At 35.1% G+C, this 23,437-nt stretch overlaps 1 protein-coding gene across 3 annotated transcripts in view; it reads right to left on the minus strand.

Annotated features, from left to right (window-relative positions):
- Positions 1-21,765: 21,765 nt before the first annotated feature.
- C8H14orf39 (chromosome 8 C14orf39 homolog) overlaps positions 21,766-23,437 on the minus strand; it is a 56,464-nt gene continuing 54,792 nt past the window's right edge. For 2 of the 3 annotated variants that reach the window (XM_035260653.3, XM_078335997.1), the window contains exon 18: positions 21,766-22,675. In XM_035260653.3, the coding sequence (XP_035116544.1) occupies positions 22,476-22,675 (200 nt within the window). In that variant the 3' untranslated portion in view covers positions 21,766-22,475. The remainder of the gene's footprint in view (positions 22,676-23,437) is intronic. The other variant, XM_035260656.3, reaches the window with a different exon arrangement.

Below are 23,437 nucleotides of genomic sequence, written 5' to 3' on the forward strand. Positions count from 1 at the left end.
TTTGTATGTTTTCTTTTGAGAATTGTCTACTCATTTCCTTAGCTCGCCTTTTGATAAGATTATGTGTTTATTTCTTTCTGATTTGTTTGAGTTCCTTGTAGATTCTGGCAATTAGGACTTTGCTGGATGCATAGTTTGTGAAGATTTTCTCCCACTCTTTGGGTTGTCTGTTTACTCTGCTAATTATTTCTTTTGCTGTACCAAAGCTTTTAGTTTAATTAAGTCCCATCTATTTATCTTTGTTTTGTTGTTTGCTTTGGGGTTCTTGGTCATGAATTCTTTGCCTAAGTCAATATCTGGAAGAATTTTTGCAATGTTATCTTCTAGAATTTTTATGGTTTCAGGTCTCAGACTTAAGTCTTTTATCCCTCTTGAGTTGATTTTTGTGTAAGGTGAGAGATGAGGATCTGTTTCATTCTTTTACAGGTAGGTTGCCAATTATCCCAGCACCATTTGTTGAATAAGGTGCCCTTTCCCCACTTTATGTTTTTGTTTGCTTTGTTGAAAATCATTTGGCTGTAAGTATTTGGCTTATTTCTTTGTTCTCTATTCTGTTTCATTGGTCTCTGTGCCTATTTTTTGATACCAGTATATGCTGTTTTGGTAACTGTAGCCTTGTTGTATAGTTTGAAGTCAGATAATGTGATGCCCCCAGATTTGTTCTTATTTCTTAGTCTTGCTTTGGCTATGCAGACTTTTTAATGATTCTATGTGAATTTTAGGATTTTTTTGTAGTTCTGTGAAAAATGATTATGGTATTTTTCTGGGAATTGCATTGAATTTATAGATTGCTTTGGCAATCTATGGTCATTTTCCTAGTATTGATTCTACTCATCCATGAGTATGGGATGTGTTTCCATTTGTTTGTGTCATCTATGATTTCTTTCATTAGTGTTTTGTAGTTTCCTCTGTAAAGATCTTTCACTTCCTTGGTGAGGTATATTACTAAGTATTTATTTTATTTTATTCTGCAGCTGTTATAAAGGGGGTTGAATTCTTGATTTGATTCTCAGCTTGGTTGTTGTTTGTGCTACTAATTTGTATACTTTGATTTTGTATCCTGAATCTTTACTGAATTCATTTATCATATCTAGAAGCTTTTTGGATGAGTCTTTAGGGTTTTCTAGGTATATAACCATATCGCTGGTGAACAATGACAGTTTAACTTTGTCTTTACCAATTTGGATTCCCTTGATTTCTTTGTTTTGTCTGATTGCTTTGGCTAGGACTTCCCATACAATGATGAATAAAAGTAGTGGAAGTGGCCATCTTTCTCCTGTTTCAATTCTCAGCGGGAATCCTTTCAACTTTTTCCCATTCAGTATAATGTTGTGGGCTCCTCAGAGATGGCTTTTATTACCTTGAGATATGTCCCTTTTATGCTGAATTTGCTGAGGTATTTAATCATAAAGGGATGCTGGATCTTGTCAAATGCTTTTCCTGCATCTATTGAGATGATCATATGATTTTTGTTTTTAATTCTATTTATGTGATGTATCACATTTTTTGACTTGTGTCTGTTGAACCATGCCTACATCCCTGGTATGGAAACCACTTGATCATGATGGATCATCTATTTGATATGCTGTTGGATTTTATTAGCTAGTATTTTGTTAAGGATTTTTGCATCTATGTTCATCAGGGACATTAGTCCATAGTTTTCTTTTATTGCTATGTCCTTTCCTGATTTTGTTATTAGTGCCATGGAATCCTTGGGGTGTTGCTTCACCAGCTGGAAACCTCTGTGACTGGTGGCATTTTCTGCCCTAGTATTGCTCACATCCACTGGCCTCGTTTCACCCACTCAGCCTAGCAGGTTGCACTTGGCTTACTCTACTGGCCTGGATCCTACACCTGCCAAGGGCAGGCTAGACGTGAGGCAGTGAGGGCTGTGTGAATGAGCAAGCATGAAGTCCAGCCACTGCACACAGTCAGCCACACTGGCTGCTGCACAGTGAGGTGAACAGCTCCAGGCACCAACATAGGTGCCAGCTTCATGTGAGGCTGTGGCTGGACCAGATGTATCAACTATGGGAATGTAAACTAATACAAGCACTGTGGAAAACAGTATGGAGATTTTTCAAAAAACTAAAAATAGAGCTACCATCTGACACAGCAATCCTACTACTGGATATCTACCCTAAGGAAAAGAAATCAACATATCAAAAAGATATTGGCACTTTCATGTTTATCGCAACATTATTTATAATGGAAAATATATGGAATCAACCTAAATGTCCATGGCTGGATAAAGAAAATATTGTATATACACAAAATGAAATACAATTCAGCCATAAAAAAGAGTGAAATAATGTCATTTGCAACAACATGAATGAAACTGGTGGTCATTATAGTAAGTGAAACAAGCCAGCCACAAAAAAGACAAATATTTTATGTTCTTACTTTTATGTGGGAGCTAAAAAAATTTGAACCTATGGAGGTAGAGAGTAGAAAAACAGGTACCAGAGGCTAGGAAGGCTAAGTTGAGGAGAGAGGGAAGAATGAAGAGGAGTGAGTTACAGGGTGTAAACATATGGTACGATGGAGTAAATTTAATGTTTGATAGGAAAGTAGGATGATTATTCTTTAAAAAATGTATTGTACTTGGGTTATGGACACCCTAAATACCCTGATTTGATCACTATGTGTTATATACGTGTAAAAATGTCTCAAGTACCTCATAAATTTGCACAAATAAAAATTTTTATAAAAAATGGAAAAGAAAAGGAGACACAATCACATAGGTAAGCTGGTACTTTAGAAAACCACCTTCTAAGTAGGGTAATGAAAATTTCCAAATGGAATATCATATTAAGATCAAGCAAAAATACACTATTGACTCCATAATGTGTTAAAAATCAAAGTCTCAGAAAATTGTTAGCATCAAAATGCAAAGTGATGTGTCTAGGGAGTAACATCAACAAAATGATGAGGTAGAATAAGATTAAGCTTCAGAAACCAACTCTAACGACATGAAGTTATATGATTTTCCTGAAAGATAATTCAAAATAACTGTGACAAAGGCACTAAAGGAAGTCAAGAGAACAATTCATGAACAAAATTATAATTTCAACAAAGCGACAGAATATATTGTAAAGTACCAAACAAATCAGGGAGGTGAAGAACATCATAACTGAACTAAACAACTCACTAAAGGGCTTAACAGTTGACTAGGTCAAGCAGAAAAATAAAAGATCTGCGATCTTGAAGACAGACCATTGAGAATAATTCAGTCAGAAGACCAAAAAGAAAAATGAATTAAAAAGTGTGAAAAAAGCTTAAAAGATGAAGAGACACCATCAAACAGACCAATATACTTGTTGCAAAATTCTGGAAGAGAGAGGGGCAGGGAAGAAAGAGAGAGAAAAGAAATAATGACTGAAAACATCTCCAATCTGGGGAAGAAAACAGACATCCAGATTCAAGAAAACCAACAGATAGGCTGGGCATGGTGGCTCACATTTGTAATCCCAGCACTTTTGGAGGCTGAGGTGGGAGAATCATTTTAGGTCAGAAGTTCAAGACCAGCCTGGCTAACATGGTGAAACCCCATCTCTATGAAAAAAAATATAAAAATTATCTAAGTGTGGTAGTGTGTGCCTGCAGCTGCCACTTGGGAAGCTGAGCCTTGAGAATTGCTTGAACCCAGGTGGTGGAGGTTGCAGTGAGCCAAGATTGTGCCACTGCACTCCACCCTGGGTGACAGAGTGAAACCCTGTCAGAAAGAAAGAAACAAAGATAGAAAGAAAAGAAAATCAACAGATTAAAAAGATAACCCCTCCAAAATCAACACAGTATTGTTAAATTGTCAACAATTTAACACATTATTATTAGAACACATTATTATTAAATTGTCAAAAGCCAATGATAAAGAGAAAATTTGAAAGCACCAAGAAATCTATTGTATACAATGGCTCTCATAAAACCATTAGGAGATTTTTCAGAGGAAACTTTGCAGGAAAAGTGGGAATGAGCTGGGGAGGGATAGCATGGGGAGAAGTGCTAGATGTGGGTGAAGGGGAGGAAGACAGCAAATCACACTGCCACGTGTGTACCTATGCAACTATCTTGCATGCTCTGGACATGTACCCCAAAACCTAAAATGCAATAAAAAAAAACGTAAAAAAAAAGTGGGAATGAGATTCTGTATTTCAAGTGCAGAAGACTGCTAAACAACAATATTATATCTGGCACAACTGTTCTTCAGATATGAAAGAGAAATAAAGATCCTTGCAGACAAACATAAGCTGAGGGAGTTTATCACCAAGACCTACCTTATAAGAAATGCTGAAGAGAGTTCTCAAGTTGTAACTAAAGGACATTAAACAGCATCATGATAGCATAAGAAAGTATAAAACTTTTTGCTAAAGTGAAATACAGATATAAATACAAAATACTGTATTACTATAATTGAGTGGGTAAATTAATTTAATTATAGAATAAACGTTAAAATAAAAAAGCATTAAAAATAACTTACTAAAATGTGTTTGAAGACACACAGTATAAATAACTATAAATTGCACTGCTAATAAAAAGGTGATGGGAGAGAGAAGTTCAAGTGTAAAGTTTTTGTGTGCAATTGAATATAAATTGTTACTAGCTTAAAATAGACTCTTTGAATGATAAGATATTTTATGTAAGCACCAAAGTAAACACACACCAAAAAAAACTTTACAAGTTAAAAGAGAAATGAATTAATGAATATCCATACAAAATATCAATGAAACACAAAGGAAGAGAGACAGAAAGAAAAAGACTACAAGATCCACAGAAAACAACAAAATGGCAATAACTAATTCTTCTCTACCAATAACTACTTTAAGTGTAAACAGATTGAATTCTCCAATTAGAAGACAGATCAGCAGATAGAATAAAAAATATGATCCAATTATATGTCATCTCCAAGAGACTCATTTCAGATCCAAAGACACAGATTGAAAGTAGAAGGATGAAAACAGATATTCTATACAAATCGTAACAGAAAGAGAACAGAAGCGGCTATACTAATATCAGACAAAATATATGAATATCAGACAAAATAGACTTTAAATCACAAAACCTTAGAGGAGACAAAGGACATGATATTTCAATAAAAGTTTCAATATAACAAGAAGATATTACAGTTTACAAACATCTACAAACTCATGACAAACCATCAGAATATATGATGCAAAACTGACAGAACTGAAGGAAGAAGTACAGAGTTCTACATAAGAGCTTTCAATAACTTTGGGAGGCCGAGGCAGGTGGATCACGAGGTCAACAGAACAAGACCATCTTGGTCAACATGGTGAAACCCCGTCTCTACTAAAAATACAAAAAATTAGCTGGGCATGGTGGCACGTGCCTATAATCCCAGCTACTCGGGAGGCTGGGGGAGGAGAATTGTTTGAACTCAGGAAGTGGAGGTTGCGGTGAGCCGAGATCACACCATTGCACTCCAGCCTTGGTAACAAGAGCAAAACTCCGTCTCAAAAAAAAAAAAAAAAAAAAAAGAAGATTTCAATACTTCATTCCCAGTAACAGTTAGAATGAAATAGAAAATAAATAAGGAAGTAGGGGACTTAAACAACACAATAAGCAAACTAGATCTAACAGATATCTACAGAACACTCTAATAAAATTAGCATACACATTTTTCTCAAGTTCATATAAGCCATTTTCCAGGATTGACCATGTTAGGCCACAAATTAAGTATTGATAGGATTTTAAAAGCAGATATTATACAAAATATCTTCTCCGACAACAATAGGATAAAATTAGAAATCAATAACTGAAAAAATCACAAATTTGTGGAAATTAAATAACACAATGTTAACCAATGGATGAATAAAACTACAAAGGAAATTAGATATAGACACAAATTAGCCAAATTATAATTAAAGACAAATGAAAATGAAAACACAATGTACCAAAACTTATGAGACACAGAGAAAAAAATGCAAGGGATTTATAGCAATAAATGCTTGGATTAGACAACAAGAAAGATCTCAAGTCAGCAATCTAGTGTTCAACTTGAAGAACTAGAGAAAGAAGAAACCAAATCTGAAGCCAACAGAAGGAAGGAAGTAAAAAAATTAGAGCACAGATAAATGAAACTAAAAAAAGAAAAATCAAACTAAAAGTTAGTTCATTGAAAAAAAATCAAGAAAGTTGATAAACCTAAGAAAACAAGAAAGACTCAAATAAGAAATGAAAGTGTGGGGACATTATTGATTCTATAGAAATAAAAAGGATTATGATACAGTATTATGAACAATTGTATGCCAAAATATTATGTGATGTAGATGAAATGAAAAATTTCCTAAAAGAAAGGAAATTTCTACATAAGAAAGTCTACCCAAGACTAAATCATGAAGAAATAAAAAATCTGAATAGACCTATAGCTAGTAAGGCAATTGAATCAGCAGTCAAAAAATCTTCCACAATAACAGCCCTAGACCTGATGATTTCACTGGTGAATTCTACCAATTAATTAAGGAAGAACTAATGCCAATTCTTTTCAAACTTCCCAAAAATGTGAAGAGGAAGCAACACTCTCTAACTCATTTTATTTTTTATTTTTCATCAACTTTTATTTTAAGTTCTGGGGTACTAATGCAAGATGTCCAGGTTTGTTACATAGGTAAATGTGTGCCATGGTGGTTTGCTGTACAGATCAACCCATGACCTAGGTATTAAGCCTAGCACCCATTAGCTATTTTTCCTGATGCTCTCCATCTCCCTGCCCCATGACAGGCCCCAGTGTGTGTCATTCCCCCGATATGTCCATGTGTTCTTATAATTCAGCTCTCACTTATAAGTGAGAACATGCAGTGTTTGGTTTTCTGTTCCTACATTAGTTTGCTAAGGATAACCAGCTTACAGTTCCATCCATGTCCCTGCAAAGGACATGATCTCATTCCTTTTTATGGCTGCATAGGATTCCATGCTGTACATGTACCACATTTTCCATATCCAATCTATCATTGATGGGCATTTGGGTTGATTCCATGTCTTCACTATTGTGAACAGTGCTGTGATGAGCATACACATGTATGTATCTTTATAATAGAATGATTTCTATTCCTTTGGGTATATACCCAGTGATGAGACTGCTGGGTCAAATGGTATTTCCGCTTAGAGATCTTTGGGGAATCACCACACTGTCTTCTACAATGGTTGAACTAATTTACATTCCCACAAACACTGTGAAGGTGCCTACCTCATTTTATAAGGCCAGAATTACCCTGATACCAAAGCCAGAAAAAACAATACAAGAAAACTACAGACCAATATCCCTTATGAACATTGATGAAAATATCAACAAAATACTAGCAAATAGAATTCAGCAGTGTATTAAAAGGGTTATGCATTATGAACAAGTGGGATTTATTCCTGGAATGCTAGGATAGTTCTACATACAAGAATTTATTACAAAGTTACAGTAATCAAGCTACAGCAGATGAGATGGAAACAACCCAAGTGTGGATCAGCAAAATGTGGTATATGCTATAATAGAATATTATTCATCTCTAAAAATGAATGAGTTCCTGACACATGCTACAACATAGATGAGCCTTGAGAGTATTATGAGTAAAATAAATCAGGCACAAAAAAGATAAAGACTGTATAATTCTACTTATATGAGGTACTTAGCATGGTTAAAATCAGAAAGATAGAAAGTAGAATGATGGTTGCCAGAGGCTGGGAAGAGAAAGGAATGAGGAGTTATTGTTTAATGTTTATAGAGTTTCAGGATTACAAGATGAAGAGTTAAGAAGATGGATAATGGTGATGGTTGCACAACATTGTGAATATATTTAATACCATTAAACTATACACTTAAAATGGCTTAAATGGTAAATTTTATTTACCCCAATTTCAAAAATGAGAAAAAATTAAAGTTAGTAACAAAAAAACTCTTTGAAAGTAAGTTGCAGACATGTATTTTCTAATAAAAACATTATCTTTTTCAACCGTAATACCATTATCACATCTAAAAAATCTAACACTGATATAAGGATATTATCTAGTATATAGTTTATATTGCAAAAAAATATAGAAACAGTAATTTTTACACAGAAAAAGAATAGTTAACATTTTGGCATTTCATTTCAATCTTTTTATATATTTATATTTTGACACAGTTGAATGAATACACATTATATATAACAATGTGTTACTAGCTTTTTAATTTTTTTCAACTACCAATAGATATTAGAAATTCTATGATGGCATTATTTTAAAATACTTTATGAAAATAAAAAGTGATGTGTCTTCAAGCGGAACTGCTGAGCTGCAAACAACCTGGGTGTGAGTCAGAGGATATTAGGATGAGCCTGTCCACCAGGGATATAGATTTGATTGCATGTGACTTGTGTCAACTTTGGAGATATCAAGAGCAAACATAAAGCAAGGCAAATGAAATGTTTTTAAATGAGCCATTCAGCCTTGAAGGCAAGTTATAGGGCAGCAATTGAAATTCAAAGGGAAAGCATCAACATGTCAAGTTTACCATCTTTAAATTACACATAGCTTTTTCATTCATTCCTTCAAAATATCAGAAAAATTTTATTTTTAAAATTTTTATATTATGTCAAAATTACTGGCACTATCTGGTCATTTAGCAGTTATGCAAGCTCTATTCAGTTAGATCTTTAGGCCCTTGAAATTCTAATAACTACTCAGTTGGAATAAATTTTTAAAAATTAATCTTTATATTTTCCATTCACCAAAAATAATTTATAACTCTGAATCCACAGGGTAGTAGAATGATCACTGCTTTTTATAATATAGATCTACTTATTACAATCTGGTCTAGTCAGTAGCATTTACATCTTATTTTCTAACTATGCTTAAGTACATTAAAGCTATAATGTGTAAGTAGAGAGTTATTTCATTCCCTGAGTTTAATATAAATTACACTGTTAAACATGTAACAGAATGATGAATAAAAGTGAAATCAGTTAAATAGTGAATTGCCTTAATACCTAATACTAAGGTACCTACTAACTTAATACTGAGTAAAAGTAAACTACAACCAAGTCAAGTGATTTCTGTGTAGTGACAGTATGGTTTGAGAACTGTTAATAAAGTAAAACCAACCTAAATTTCAATGTCAAAGGTAAGTATTTCCAGCAAGATGTCAGCATAGGAATTTCCAATGCTTATCTCTTTGCAGAACCATCCATTTGAAGAGCTATCTACATAAGAAAATAGATTGACAAGAGCTCAGGAATCCAGGTGAGTGATTACAGCATGTAGGTGAAGCACGGAACTGAAAAAAGATGCATTAAAGGAGGTAGGAAGGACAGTTTTACTTTGCCCATGCCACCTCTCTCCCAGACCAAGTTTCACAGCACACAGAGAGATCCTTCTGCATGAGAGAAGAGTGTAAGAACACTCAACTTTACTGAAAACCCCAGCACCAAGTTCACTCCAGTGAATCCCAGTGCCAGGCTTGCCTCTGCAAATCTGGGCTCCTGGCCCACCCCATACTCTGACCAGCTTGTGCAACTTCTGCTTTGAGAACCATCCTTGCAGATCCAGGCTCTAGGACTGTTCTAGCACTCGCAACCCCAGGTTTCAGGCAGGCCAGGCTTGCTTCAGCATGGCCATTATCAAAAAGACAAAAGATAATAAATATTGGCAAGGATTCAGGAAAAAAAAGGAACTTGTATACATTGTTGATGGGAACGTTATTTGGTACAGTGATTATAAAAAACAGCATGGAGGTTCCTTAAAAAATTACAAGTAGAACTACCATATGAGCTAACAATCACACTTCTGGGTATATGTCCAAAAGAAATAAAACCAATATGTCAAAGAGATATCTGCAATCTCATGTTCATTGCAGCATTATTCACAATAGCCAAAATATGGAATCAACCTAGGTGTCCATTAACAGATGATAAATAAAAACAATATGATACATACACACACACACACAATGGACAGTATTCAGCACTTAAAAGGGAGGAAATTGGCCAGGCACAGTGGCTCATGTCTGTAATCCCAGCACTTTGGGAGAACAAGGTGAGAGGACCACTTGAGGCTCTAAATTTGAGACTGGCCTGGGCAATGTAGCAAGACCCTATCTGTACAAAGAAATAAAAAATAAAAATTAGGCAGGCATGGTGGCCCTCACCTGTAGTCCTAGCTACTTGGGAAGCTGAGGTGGGAGGATTACTTGAGTCCTAGAGTTTGAGGTTATAGTGAGCTACAATTGTACCACCACACTTCAGCCAAGTAACAAAGCAAGACCTTTGTCTCTTTTTTTTATAAAAAGGAGGAATTTCTCTCATTTGTGCATTTTTGACAACATCCAAAAACCTGGAGGACATTCTGTTAAGTGAAATAAGCTAGGCACAGAAAGTCAAATACTGCATGATCTCACATATATGTGGAATCGAAAAAAGCCATACTCACAGGACAGAATAAATGATGATTGCCAGGGGCTGAGTCATGGGGGACTGGGAGATGTTGGTCAAAGGGTACAAAGTTTCAGTTAGGCAGGATTAATACATTCTGGAAACCTAATATACAGCATGGTGACTATAGTGAATAATATTGTATTGTATACTTGAAATTGGCTAAAAGTATAGACCTTAAATATTTTCACTATTTAAAAGGCAAATATGTGAGGTGATGGATATGTTAATTAGCTTGATTGTGGTAATCATTTCACAATGCAGATGTATAGATATCTGCACTTAACATCTGCATTGTGTATCAAAAATATATATAATTTTTGTCAGTTTGGCCTCAATAAAGCTGAAAGATAAAAACTATTTTTAAAAATATATTTCTTGTTTTATAGAGCTTCTTATTCAGCCCCAGTACACATTTCGTTAAGTTTTGTTTATGTTTCCCTTAAAATTTGTATTTAGGTTGGGCACAGTGGCTCATGCCACAAAAAGATAGGTGTGTGAGGTAATGCATATGTTAAATAGCTTGTTTTAGTCATTCCACAATATATACATATTTCAAATATCATGTTGTACACTATAAATATATATAAATTTCATCAATTAAAATTAATTAATTAAAACTGGCTAAACAATTTATATCTAGTCAAACCTTTTAAAATAGTTTTGACATATAATATTTGTACATATTGATATCTTGTTACATGCACACAATGTGTAATGATCAAATCCATGCATTTGTGGTATCATCTTAAGTATTTATCATTTCTGTGTGTTAGGAACACATTTCGGCCCCTCTATTCTAGCTACTTTGAAATATATTACACATTGTTGCTAACTGTAGTCACTCTACTCTGCTATTGAGAATTGGGGTTTATTTCTAACTATACATTTGTACCCACTAAATTAACTTCCGTTTATCCCCACATCCTAGCTCACAGCCTTTGATATCTATCATTTTATTCTCCATCTCCATGAGACCAAATTTTAGCTCTCACATGTGAGTGAGGACATGCAGTATCTGTTTTTCCAGGCCTGGCTTATTTCATTCATCATAATGACCTCCTAGCACCATTCATGTTACTGCAATTGACCGGATTTCATTTTTTTATACCCAGTTTTAGTATTTATTTATTATTAATTTTAGTATTCCAACTATGTCTGTATACCACATTTTCTTTATCCATTTATGGACACGTAGGTTGATTCCGTATCTTTGCCATTATGAATAGTGCTGTGAAAAACATTCTAGTGCAGGTATCCGTTTGATATACAAATTTCTTTTCCTTTGGAATTTCTACCCAATAGTGGAATTGCTGGATCATGTTGTAGCTCTATTTTCAGTTTTATGAGTAACTTCCATATTGTTTTCCAAAATGACTGTACTAATTTACATTCCCACCAACAGTGTATAAGAGTTAACTTTTCTCCACAATCTCACTGTTATTTTCTGTCTTTTTAATAATAACCATTCTAAGTGTATTAAGATGATATGTCATTGTGGTTTTGATTTGCATTTCCCTGATGATTAGTTATGTTGAGCATTTTTTCATATACTTATTGGTCCTTTGTAGATCTTTTTTTGAGAAATGTCTATTTGTGTGTGTCCTTAGCTCACTTTTTAATGAGATTATTTTTTCCTATTGAATCCCTTGTCAAATGAATAGTTTGCAAATATTTTCTCTCATTTGATAGGTTGCCTCTTCACTCTGTTTTTTGTTTCCTTTACAATGCAGATACTTTTTAGATTAATATAGTCTCCTTTGCCTATTTTCATTTTGGTTACTTGTGCTTTTGAGGCCATAGCTAAAAATCTCTGTCTAGACTAACCTTCTGAAGTTTTTCCCGTTTTCTTTCAGTAGTTTTACAGTTTTAGGTGTTACTTTAAGTCTTTAATCTATCTTGAGTTGGTTTTTGTAAATGGTGACAAGTAGGAACTCAGTTTTATCCTTTTGCATTTGGATATACAATTTTCCCAGCATCATGTATTGAAGAGGTTGTCCTTTTCCCAGTGTATGTTCTTGACATCTTGTCAAAAATCAGTTGGCTGTAAATATGTGGATTTATTTCTAGGTTCTGTTTCATTGGTCTATATGTTTGCTTTTATACAAATACCATGCTGTTTTTATTACTATAGCCTTGTAACATATTTTGAATATATTCATGAAGGCAATTGTAAATAAAGGAATGAAACTGTCTCTATTTGTAAGCACCATGATTGCTTACACAGAAAATCCCAAAAATTCTACAAAGAAGCTACTAGACCTCTTGAGTTCAGCATGACCACAGTTGATACATAAAAATCAACTGTATTTCTAGGCCAGGTGTGGTGGCACACACCTGTAATCTCAGCACTTTGGGAGGCCTCAGCCTCCCAGACAGTGGCCTCACAATCACGAGAGGCTGTTGAGACCAGCCTGACCAACATGGAGAAACCCCATCTCTACAAAAAGTACAAAATTAGCCAGGCATGGTGGCACATGCCTGTAATCCCAGCTACTTAGGAGGCTGAGGCAGAAGAATCACTTGAACCCAGGAGGGAGAGGTTGCCATGAGCCAAGATCGCACCACTGCACTCCAGCCTGGGCAACAAGAGCAAAAAAAAACTCCATCTCAAAAAAAAAAAAAAAGAAATCAACTGAGGATCGATTCAAGATGGCCGACCACTAACAGCTCAGGATTGTAGCTCCCAGTGAAAGCTCAGAGAATGAGACGACGCCACATCTTTAGACGAATTTTCGTCACTCACCGATTAGCCGATTCCTAGTGGAGGAGCCCCATGGGTCGCCAGCGCGACTCTTGTGGCCGCTGCAGCGGTTTTGCCAGCGTCTCGGCGCAGCAGCTCTTCACGCAGAGCCAACGGGACTGCTTCCCCTACTGACCAGAGTTTGGAGCTCCGGGAAGTCAGAGCCGCTTTTTGCGGACTCAAGAGGGAAGCCAGACCAGAGATTCCCGGGCAGAAGAGCACCATCAGTCTTATCGCTGCTATTTAGGCTGCCACAGTGGGTGGCTCGGATCCCAGCACTGGGAATCAGTAAGTCGGACGTCGACTCAGAAAACTAATTAGAAAGGCGGTTCATCTATAATGAAGGGAAAAAAACAGCCTAAGAAGGCCGAGTATACTCAAAATCAGAACCCATCAGCAACGGAACAAGCCCTGATGGAAAAGGACTCATCAGCAACCGAACAAGCCCTGTTGGAAAAGGACTCATCAGTAACGGAACAAGCCCTGATGGAAAAGGACTGTGTTCCATTATCTGAAGTAGGCTTTAAAAGGTGGATGATAAGAAACTTCTGGGAGTTAAAGGAACTTGTTCTAACCCAATGTAAAGAAACTAAGAACTTGGAAAAAAGGTTCGATGAAATGTTGAAAAGAATAGACAATATAGAGAGGAATACAAATGAACTTATGGAGTTGAAAAATACAACACGAGAACTGAGTGAAATATGTACAAGCTTAAACAGCCGAATGGATCAAGCAGAAGAAAGGGTATTAGAGGTCGCAGACCAACTTAATGAAACAAAACGACAAGACAAGAATAGAGAAAAAAGGATAAAAAGGAATGAGCAAAGTCTCCAAGCAATATGGGACTATGTGAAAAGACCTAATATACGCTTGATTGGTGTACCTGAATGTGACGGAGAGAATGAAGTCAAGCTGGAAAATACTCTCCAGGACATTATCCAGGAAAATTTTCCTAATTTAGCAAAGCAGGACACTATTCAACCCCAGGCAATACAGAGAACACCACAAAGATATTCCTCAAGTAGACCAACCCCAAGGCACATAATCGTTAGATTCACCAAGATCAAAACGAAGGAGAAAATATTAAGGGCAGCCAGAGAGAAAGATCAAGTTACCCATAAAGGTAAGCCTATTAGGCTTACAGCAGATCTCTCAACGGAAACCCTACAAGCTAGAAGAGAGTGGGGGCCAATATTCAATATACTTAAAGAACAAAACTTTCAGCCCAGAATTTCATATCCTGCCAATTTAAGCTTTACATTTGAAGGAAAAATAAAATCTTTTAGGAACAAGCAAGTACTCAGAGATTTTATTACCACCAGGCCTGCTTTACAAGAACTTCTAAAAGAAGCATTATACACAGAAAGGAACAACCAGTATGATCCTTTCTAAAAATACACCAAAAAGTAAAGAGCATTAACATAAAGAAGAATTTTTATCAACAAAAGGACAAAATAGCCAGTTAATATCAAATGGCAGTAACCCTAAAGTTAAATCAACCAAATCTCCCAATCAAAAGATACAGACAAAATCCAACGGTATATCCAAAGATATACATAGACTCAAAATAAAGGGTTGGAAAAAAAAAAACGTACCAACCAAATGGAGAGCAAAAATAAATAAATAAAAAGCAGGAGTTGCAATTTTCACATTTGACAAAATAGATTTCAAAGCTATAAGGATACAAGGGTAAAAGGATTAATGTAACAATAAGAGATCTTAACACCCAGATACATAAGACACATAGTGAGATTTAGATTCAACGAGACAACAAATTGATAACGATATCCAGGATTTGAACTCAGAGCCAGAACAAATAAACACAATAGAGGTCTCCATTTTAAACACATAAAATATGCATTAACCACTTTAAACACTCAAAATATTGATCGGCCATTATTGAAACCCATTTTAGGAATGAAGTAATATTCCTTTTTCCCTCTTTTTCTTTTTTTCCCCTTCTTTTTCTCTTTTTCCCTAAAAAAAAAAAAAGAAAGAAATCAACTGTACCTCTATATACTGGTTATGAATAATTGGAATTTAAAATAAAAATATTGCATGTTTCTATTTATATGACACATTCTGGAAAAGACAAAGCTAAAGGAATAGAAAACAAATCTTTGGTTTCCAGGTTTTGGAAGTACAGGAAGGGATTGACTACAAAGGTCAGTGCTAGGGAATTTGGGGTATGATATATGGTGCTATGATGGTAGATACATGACTCTATTTTGTCAAAATTCATAGAACTGCACATCACAAAGTATCAGCAAAAACAATCAAACTCTGTAAAATATTTGAAGAGATTTATTCTGAGCTAAATATGTGATCAATGGCAGGTAACACAGCCCTCAGGAGGTACCCAAGGTTGTCAGGCCACAAATTGGTTTTGTACATTTTAGAGAGACCTAAGGGATCAGTCAACACATGTAAGATGTACATTGCTTTGGTTCAGAAAGGTGAGACAACTGGAAACAGAGGCTAGGGTTTCTTCCAGATCATAGGCAGATTCAACGACTTTCTGTTTGGCAATTGGATAAAAGAGTTATTACTAGTAGAATGTCTGGGTTATGATAAGAGGTTATGGAGATGAATGTTTTGTCATGCAGATAAAGCTTCCAGGTAGCAGGCTTCAGAGAGAATAGATTGTATTTGCCAGACTTAAAGAGTCTGTTCTATCAGTAATTCCAAAAAGGAGGAGGTTATAAAAAGTTATGTCTGACTCTCCCTTCCCATCATGGCTTAAATTAGTTTTTTTCAGGTTAATTTTGGAATGTCCTTGCTGATAAGAATGATCCTTTCAGATGAGTGGGTGGCTTAGAATTTTATTTTTGGTTAACAGACAGAATTTTAGTTTATACAAATTTTTTAAAGCCAAGCAGTAATTAAGATCAACCCAAGATGGAATGTAGATGGCCACAAATGAATCTAACTTTGTTATAAATGAATGATAAAATCAAATGTAAAGGGGTATAGAGATAGGAGCTAACTTAATTAACTTTGGAAAATATTGCTGTAACTGGATAAATAATACACATGAACACTATACCTTATGTCACAGGCTGAAAATGGCCCCTCAAAAGATTTCCATGACCTAATCCCTGGAATCTGTATTACCTATATGGGGAAAAAATGGGTCTTTATGGATGTAATTAAGTCAAATATATTGAAATGGGGAGATTATCTGAATTACCCATCCACAAAGACCCTAAATGTAACCAAATATATGTTTATAAAAGGGAATCAGTTGGAGAGATTTCACACACTGAGGGAAGGCCATGTGAAGGCAGGTCAAAGAGAAATTTAAAGATGCTGGCTATGGTGGCTAATTTTACGTCAATTTGGATAGGCTATGATATCCAGCTGTTTGGTGAAACACCATTTTAGATGTTGATGCAAAATATTTTTTATTTTTTATTTTTATTTTTTATTGGATTTTAGGTTTTGGGGTACATGAGCAGAGCATGTAAGACAGTTGCATAGGTACACACATGGCAGTGTGCTTTGCTTTTCTTCTCCCCTTCACCCACATTTGGCATTTCTCCCCAGGCTATCCCTCCCCACCTCCCCCTCCCACTGGCCCTCCCCTTTTCCCCCCATAGACCCCACTGTTTAGTACTCCCCTTTCTGTGTCCATGTGTTCTCATTCTTCATCACGCGCCTATGAGTGAGAATATGCGGTGTTTCATTTTCTGTTCTTGTGTCAGTTTGCTGAGGATGATGTTCTCCAGATTCATCCATGTCCCTACAAACGACACGAACTCATCATTTCTGATTGCTGCATAATATTCCATGGTGTATATGTGCCACATTTTTCCAATCCAGTCTATTATCAATGGGCATTTGGGTTGGTTCCAGGTCTTTGCTATTGTAAACAGTGCTGCAATGAACATTCGTGTACATGTGTCCTTATAGTAGAACGATTTATAGTCTTTTGGATATATACCCAGTAATGGGATTGCTGGGTCAAATGGAATTTCTATTTCTAAGGCCTTGAGGAATTGCCACACTGTCTTCCACATTGGTTGAACTAATTTACACTCCCACCAACAGTGTAGAAGTGTTCCTTTTTCTCCACATCCTCTCCAGCATCTGTTGTCTCCAGATTTTTTAATGATCGCCATTCTAACTGGCGTGAGATGGTATCTCAATGTGGTTTTGATTTGCATCTCTCTGATGACCAGTGACGATGAGCATTTTCTCATATGATTGTTGGCCTCATATATGTCTTCTTTCGTAAAGTGTCTGTTCATATCCTTTGCCCACTTTTGAATGGGCTTGTTTGTTTTTTTCCTGTAAATCTGTTTGAGTTCTTTGTAAATTCCGGATATCAGCCCTTTGTCAGATGGGTGGACTGCGAAAATTTTTTCCCATTCTGTTGGTTGCCGATCCACTCTAGTGACTGTTTCTTTTGCCGTGCAGAAGCTGTGGAGTTTGATTAGGTCCCATTTGTCTATTTTGGCTTTTGTTGCCAATGCTTTTGGTGTTTTGTTCATGAAGCCCTTGCCTACTCCTATGTCCTGGATAGTTTTGCCTAGATTTCCTTCTAGGGTTTTTATGGTGCCAGGTCTTATGTTTAAGTCTTTAATCCATCTGGAGTTAATTTTAGCGTAAGGTGTCAGGAAGGGGTCCAGTTTCTGCTTTCTGCACATGGCGAGCCAGTTTTCCCAACACCATTTGTTAAACATGGAGTCCTTTCCCCATTGCTTGTTTTTGTCGGGTTTATCAAAGATTGTATAGTTGTATGTATGTTGTGTTGCCTCCGGTGCCTCTGTTTTGTTCCATTGGTCTATATCTCTGTTTTGGTACCAGTACCATGCTGTTTTGATTACTGTAGCCTTGTAGTATAGTTTGAAATCCGGTAGTGTGATGCCCCCCGCTGTGTTCTTTTTGCTTAGAATTGACTTGGCTATGCGGGCTCTCTTTTGGTTCCATATGAAGTTCATGGTGGTTTTTTCCAGTTCTGTGAAGAAAGTCAGTGGTAGCTTGATGGGGATAGCGTTGATTCTGTAAATTACTTTGGGCAGTATAGCCATTTTCACGATATTAATTCTTCCTAACCATGAACATGGAATGTTTCTCCATCTGTTTGTGTCCTCTCTGATTTCGTTGAGCAGTGGTTTGTAGTTCTCCTTGTAGAGGTCTCTTACGTTCCTTGTGAGTTGTATTCCAAGGTATTTTATTCTTTTTGTAGCAATTGCGAATGGCAGTTCACTCTTGATTTGGCTTTCTTTAAGTCTGTTGTTGGTGTAGACGAATGCTTGTGATTTTTGCAAAATATTTTTTAGATATGATGAAGTCAATAGACTTTGGGTAAAGCAGAACTCTCCATAATTCAATTAGTTGAAGGCCTTAGGAGCAAAGACTAAACTTTCCTAAAGAGGAAATTTGAACTTGAGACTGCAACACAGAAACCCTGCTTGAGTTCTCAGCTTCCCTAGTCTGCTTTGTGAATATTGGACTCAACTGAAACATCAACTCTTAATTTCTAGGCTGCCAGCTCACCCTACAGATTTCAGACTTGCCACCTCTACAATCTTAACAAACAATTCCTTAAAATAAATCTAGATGAATGGGTGGAGACAGATAGATAGATAGATCATAGATGATAGATAGATAGATAGATAGATAGATAGATAGATAGATAGATGCTATAGATAGATGTTATTGATTCTATTTCTCTACAGAATCCTGACTGACCTTGAAAATCGGCTATAAGCCAAGAAATGTAGCTACAAGCCAAGAAATGCCAGCAGCCACCAAAAGCTTAAAAAAGAGAGAAATGAATTCTTCCCTAGAGCATTGAAAGTATGGTCCTGCTGACACCTTGATTTTTGACCTGTAACACTGACTTTGGAGGTCTGGCCTCTGGAACTATGAGAGAATGACTTTCTGTTGTTTCAATCCAAAAAGACTGTGGTAATTTGCTATAGCAGTCACAGAAAATTAGCATGCCCTAGTTGATAAATTCGTTTATCATAGCATCTGGGTTACCAATTTAGAAAGAACTTTACATGTATACAGGGACTGAAAAAGAAAGCAAATAGATTGTCGTTAATAACAGCCAGGTTTCTCACTGTCAGAGAAAGCAGTTACAAACAAACAAAAGGGGAATACTACATGTCTATAGTTCCTATAAACATGTATATAGATATAGTATATAGAAATATATTTCCTAGAAATATATTCCTAGGACAGATCCTAGGTCTGTCCACTGAGAAGCAGTTATACTCCAGGAGCCACTGTGTGCTTATCATATACCTCTTATGATAATAAATCAAGAGTCTTAACTGATTTTGGAGCATTACTCTATATTTTTGGAATATCTTTTCTAATCATAGAGAAAAAATTCATCTAACCATATTAAAATAGATTTTTGGACCTAAACAAAATTAGATATGCAGTTTCTATTTTTCTTCTAAATTTAACAGAGAGCTCTGGGACTAGACCCCTTATTTCTGAAATCTCATTGAATAGAATTGGGGAAAAATTTCTATTTTAAAGGTGATAGAAGATTTGATTTATCTCTAGGGGCATAATTCTCTTTTAAAAGTTATCTTTCTAACTTTTATAAGGCTATTTGATTACATAGTTATTTTTGTGATTTGTATTAGAAACACTGAATATGCCTCCACTAGTGGGATGAACTATGACATTCAAAAACAAACAACTCCGGTTCCTTTCTCCCTTTACCTTATACTCAGGTGATGTTCAATAAAATGTACTTCTTTTAAACAAGATATAATTTTCCAGTTTTGGGCACCAGCAGTATGAAATCACAAGACAATCAGTTGTTATCGGGAGTTACCTGGAACCTATCATTACACATTTGGACCACTGCAATTGACTCCTAATTGGTTTATCCAACTATAATTTCTCCTAATTCTGATTGTACTGTCAGTTTAATTTGCCTTAGTTATTTCTTTTCTCTTGAAACTCCAACATTAAAATGTAAGTTCCATACTGGTCTCAGAAACCAAGTCAAAACACTTCAAGATCCTCTAAAAATAAGTCCTGTCATATCTATTAAACTCAATTTCCTGATATTATTTTTCATTCCAGTTAGGTATATTACTTAATTTCCTCTACACATATTAATAGTAAATATGTGACTGCATTTTTCTTTTGATCATGTTAGCCCCCTTATCTAGAAAGCTCTGTGTCCTTTACCAATTCAGGTAAATTCTATTAACTCGATAATTGTTTAATGCAACCCTACTAAAGACTAGCAACTAGTCAGGTATTAAAAAATGAAAGGCTAAAAAAAGCATCAATCTTACACTTGAAAATTTTATAATCTGTATACCTGTAAAGTCCTAATTCAGTTCTACCTCTTCAGTGATTCCTTCCCAGGTTTTCTAGTCCATGATGACCTTTTTGCCCTCATTTTTAAAGCACTTGGTCTCTTTTATAACAAAATCACATTATAATAACTATATAGTTATTTCTTTTAGTTTTCCAAACTAAAAGTTTTCCAACTATTTCCAAGTTTTGTCTACTCAACTAACATAAATAACCATATTATTATAAGGTGATTTTGTTATTTCCCAAGTTTTGTCTACTCAACCAAGTTATAAGCTCCTTGAATATAAGACCATGTCTGTGTTCTAGCCTTTTATATGCTGTCAAGGTTCCATGTGCTCTGTAGATACTTATAAATACTTATTTCATATCATTAATTGATATATGATAAAGCTAACCATACTGGTGTGCTAGACATTATTTAAAATAAAAATAAATCATGGAATCACTGAGTCATTCAAGACTAAAACTAGTTTTGAATTTCTCAACAAATAAACCAATTGTAACATTTTTCTCCTTTCTTATATATAACCAACGTCTTTATTATATCAAAACTACTAATTATTTCAATCATAGCATCAATAAGATAAATAACTGTTAAAAAAAGAAAAAAAACTCCAGATTTTTAACTGAAATTTTCATCTTTCAACCAATTATTGAAGGTTTGTTGGGTTTTTATTTTAACACTGTCTAAAGTTTTCTTAGTCTATCATTAGTTAGATTGACCTTCTTTTTAAAAGAAGTTGTATTACAGCTCAATGTAATACAACTGTGATAATTTGCAGATACCTTGACGAAGCAGTATAGACTCTTACCCAAAATTTGATTTGCATATTGAAACTGATGATGCCACACATCCCAACAGGGTATCAAATTATTTTTCTAGTCATATATTAAGGCCTTCTGGGGAGAGCTGGGCAGGCCTCCTAAGCTGAACTGAAAAATGGCTTGAGAAGTAGAGAAAGAAGACCGGCTTTGGGTTTTTATGGTAGTTAGTGGGTGGGGCTGGCTGAGGGCTCCCATATGTGGTTTGAACTTCCTACTGGCACCAAAGGAGGGAGCAACCATACTTTCTGATCAGCTTGGCCAGATATTGGGCAGAAAGGGGAAAGAAGGGGTTAGATTTAAAAATCCATCAACAGTCACATCAAAATATGAAGCCAAACTCTTTATTACTTGATAACCAGATATAGCTAATTTACAAAGCACAAAATACAATAATATTGAGTAAAGTGTTTATAGAAGTCCATCAAATGTTAAATATCTTCACTTAAGCTATATAACTAATTGACAAATACTGAACATAAAAAATAAAAATGAAATTGTTTTTTATTGAAGGAGACAAAATTTTAAACATTCTTCAAAAAATATTTAAGCAAAAAATATATATTAACAGGATCACCACCAATACAACAATCCAATTTTCAGAAATTACTCTGGCCCTTCACATTTCATTTTGATCCATTGAAGGCATTAGCATAACTCAGAATGTTAGCATTTTATCAAGAGTCACATTAGAAGCAAATAACACAGATTTTATGTTACTAACATAAATTATTTGAAATTATTATTACAGTACTACTCTGGATACTGCATGGTGAAGCCGAAGTAAAACCCAATAAATTTAAAAGAAAGCTTTAGTAGCTAAAGTACACTTCAGCACTAATTCTGCAGTTGCTACTGCAAGTCTTGTTCTTATCAAAGTACTTACAATACTACCAGAAAAGGAGAAGCAGGCTTAATATTTAAAATAAAGATTAATGAAAAAAAGCATCAAATTCTATTAATAAAAGTTCTACCTAAAGACAGCTCACAAATCAAAACCAAAAAATAATGATTCGTTAATAGTACACACAAAACCAAAATATTCAATACTTCAATATTTCAATAAATATAATCAAACAATGTAAACATTACTGCTTTAATCAACAAAAGAAAGTAGTCTTCATGTTTTAAGGAATATTGTAAAATGCCGTTGTGACTACAGAAGAGTAAAATAATTCATGGAACTAATGACTAGCTCAAAAAAAGGTAAACTGTGTTGTATTTTGTGAGGAAGATGAAAAACCTTTTAAAGAAGAAGGTATTGAATTTTGACTCTGTCCAAATGAAAATGGAAAACTAAAATCATCTTTTCCAGCTCCAAATGTATGAGATGAAGTGTCTGATTGAAAAGAAAATGTAAAGCCATCTCCTCCTTCTGGCTTCTCAAAGAAGTTTCCTAAGGAAGATAAATATTACAATATCACGCTCTCCATCTTATATAAAATTTTTATAATGTGCTGAATTATAGCACACTGCATACAATAAATATGGGTAACACTGAATCATTCGTCTATTTAGCAGGTATTTAACTGTATTCCTCTTAAGTGCAAGGCATTGTCCTTTGTAGTATGAAGGTTAAAACAGACTAAAACTTAAACCCTACTTTCAAATAATTTGAACTCTAGTATATAAAGAACTAGTATAAAAAGTAAAAAGTGGAATAAAACACCTCAAATGAAGAGAATAATACAGAGGCACAGAAAGAGACATGCATAAGATGTATTAGAGTAACAGAAATCTATTCAGCTTAGCAGGAGCAGTGAGAAATAATAAAGATGTATTGAATGGAAATAATTAATGAAGACGAGGTTGGAAAAACTGCTGAATGTCCCATTATGGAACCTGGACTTTATTTAGTAGATAACAAGACTCCATTGAAGAATTTCAAACAGAGATATGACATGATTTGAATGGCTTCGTATTACTCAGGAGAAAAAGGTATAATGGCTGAAACAGGAGAGTCTAGAAGTGGGACTAAGCAAAATAAAATACAAGTCTACTGTCCAGTGAAGAGACACTGAAAGGCTGACCTTATCTACAATCATAGCAATGGTAATGGAGGAAAAAATGCTGGATCTGAGAGATACTGTATAAGTTAAACTTATTCAACTATTATTTATTGAGTCACTACAATATTCTGTTCATGGCATTGTTCAAG

Source organism: Callithrix jacchus, chromosome 8 (genome assembly GCF_049354715.1).
Source record: "Callithrix jacchus isolate 240 chromosome 8, calJac240_pri, whole genome shotgun sequence".
Classification (NCBI taxonomy): domain Eukaryota; kingdom Metazoa; phylum Chordata; class Mammalia; order Primates; family Cebidae; genus Callithrix; species Callithrix jacchus.